Raw genomic sequence first — 809 nt, 5'->3', positions numbered from 1 at the left:
ATGATAATCTTGTAAGTGATGATATTCTTCCTCTCCAGGCAGCTCCACAGCCCCACAAACTTCCTCATCCTCTCCCTGGCTGTGTCAGACTTCCTCGTGGGCCTCCTGCTGATGCCGAATGGCATATTTTTAGCCGAGGCTTGCTGGCTCCTGGGTGATCTCATGTGTGCTCTGTACTATCTTGTAGATTTTATCGTCACCTCTTCTTCTGTGGGAAATATGGTGCTCATATCAATTGATCGTTATTTGGCAATATGTGACCCTCTACATTACACCACCAGAATCACTCTGGACAGAACAAAAATCTTTGTTTGTCTGTGTTGGATCTGCTCCATTTTCTTTAGTTGTTTTATTATAAAGTACTCTATGCGACGACCTGACTCTCAGAATTCCTGCTACGGAGAGTGTGTAGTAATCCTTAACCACATCACAGGAGCTGTTGACCTTGTTTTTACCTTTGTTGGCCCAATAACTGTCATCATAGTTCTGTATATGAGAGTATTTGTGGTGGCTGTGTCTCAGGCTCGTGCCATGCGCTCTCATATTGCAGCCATCACACCTCAGGGTTCAGTGAGTGTAACTGCTAAGAAATCTGAGATGAAAGCAGCCACGACTCTTGGAATTGTTGTTGTTGTGTTTCTATTATGCTTCTGTCCACATTTTACTCCATCCCTTATAGGTGAGGATATCGAAGAAAGCAGTTCATCCTCATCCTTTGTCATGTGGCTGCTGTATTTCAACTCCTGTCTTAACCCTCTGATCTATGCCTCTTTTTACCCCTGGTTTAGAAAATCTATCAAACTCATTGT

The 809-nt window shown here is 43.4% G+C and overlaps 1 protein-coding gene across 1 annotated transcript; it reads left to right on the top strand.

Annotated features, from left to right (window-relative positions):
- Nucleotides 1–18: 18 nt before the first annotated feature.
- LOC121940782 (trace amine-associated receptor 4-like) lies at nucleotides 19–804 on the top strand (the record flags this gene model as incomplete). The annotated part of the gene is made up of 1 exon (XM_042483476.1): nucleotides 19–804. A coding segment is annotated over exon 1 (786 nt), but the record flags the coding sequence as incomplete, so codon positions are not given.
- Nucleotides 805–809: the final 5 nt, after the last annotated feature.

The sequence above is a fragment of the Plectropomus leopardus genome, unplaced genomic scaffold, assembly GCF_008729295.1.
Source record: "Plectropomus leopardus isolate mb unplaced genomic scaffold, YSFRI_Pleo_2.0 unplaced_scaffold94005, whole genome shotgun sequence".
NCBI classification, from domain to species: Eukaryota; Metazoa; Chordata; class Actinopteri; order Perciformes; family Serranidae; genus Plectropomus; species Plectropomus leopardus.
This window is presented reverse-complemented; position numbering and strand designations above follow the sequence as displayed.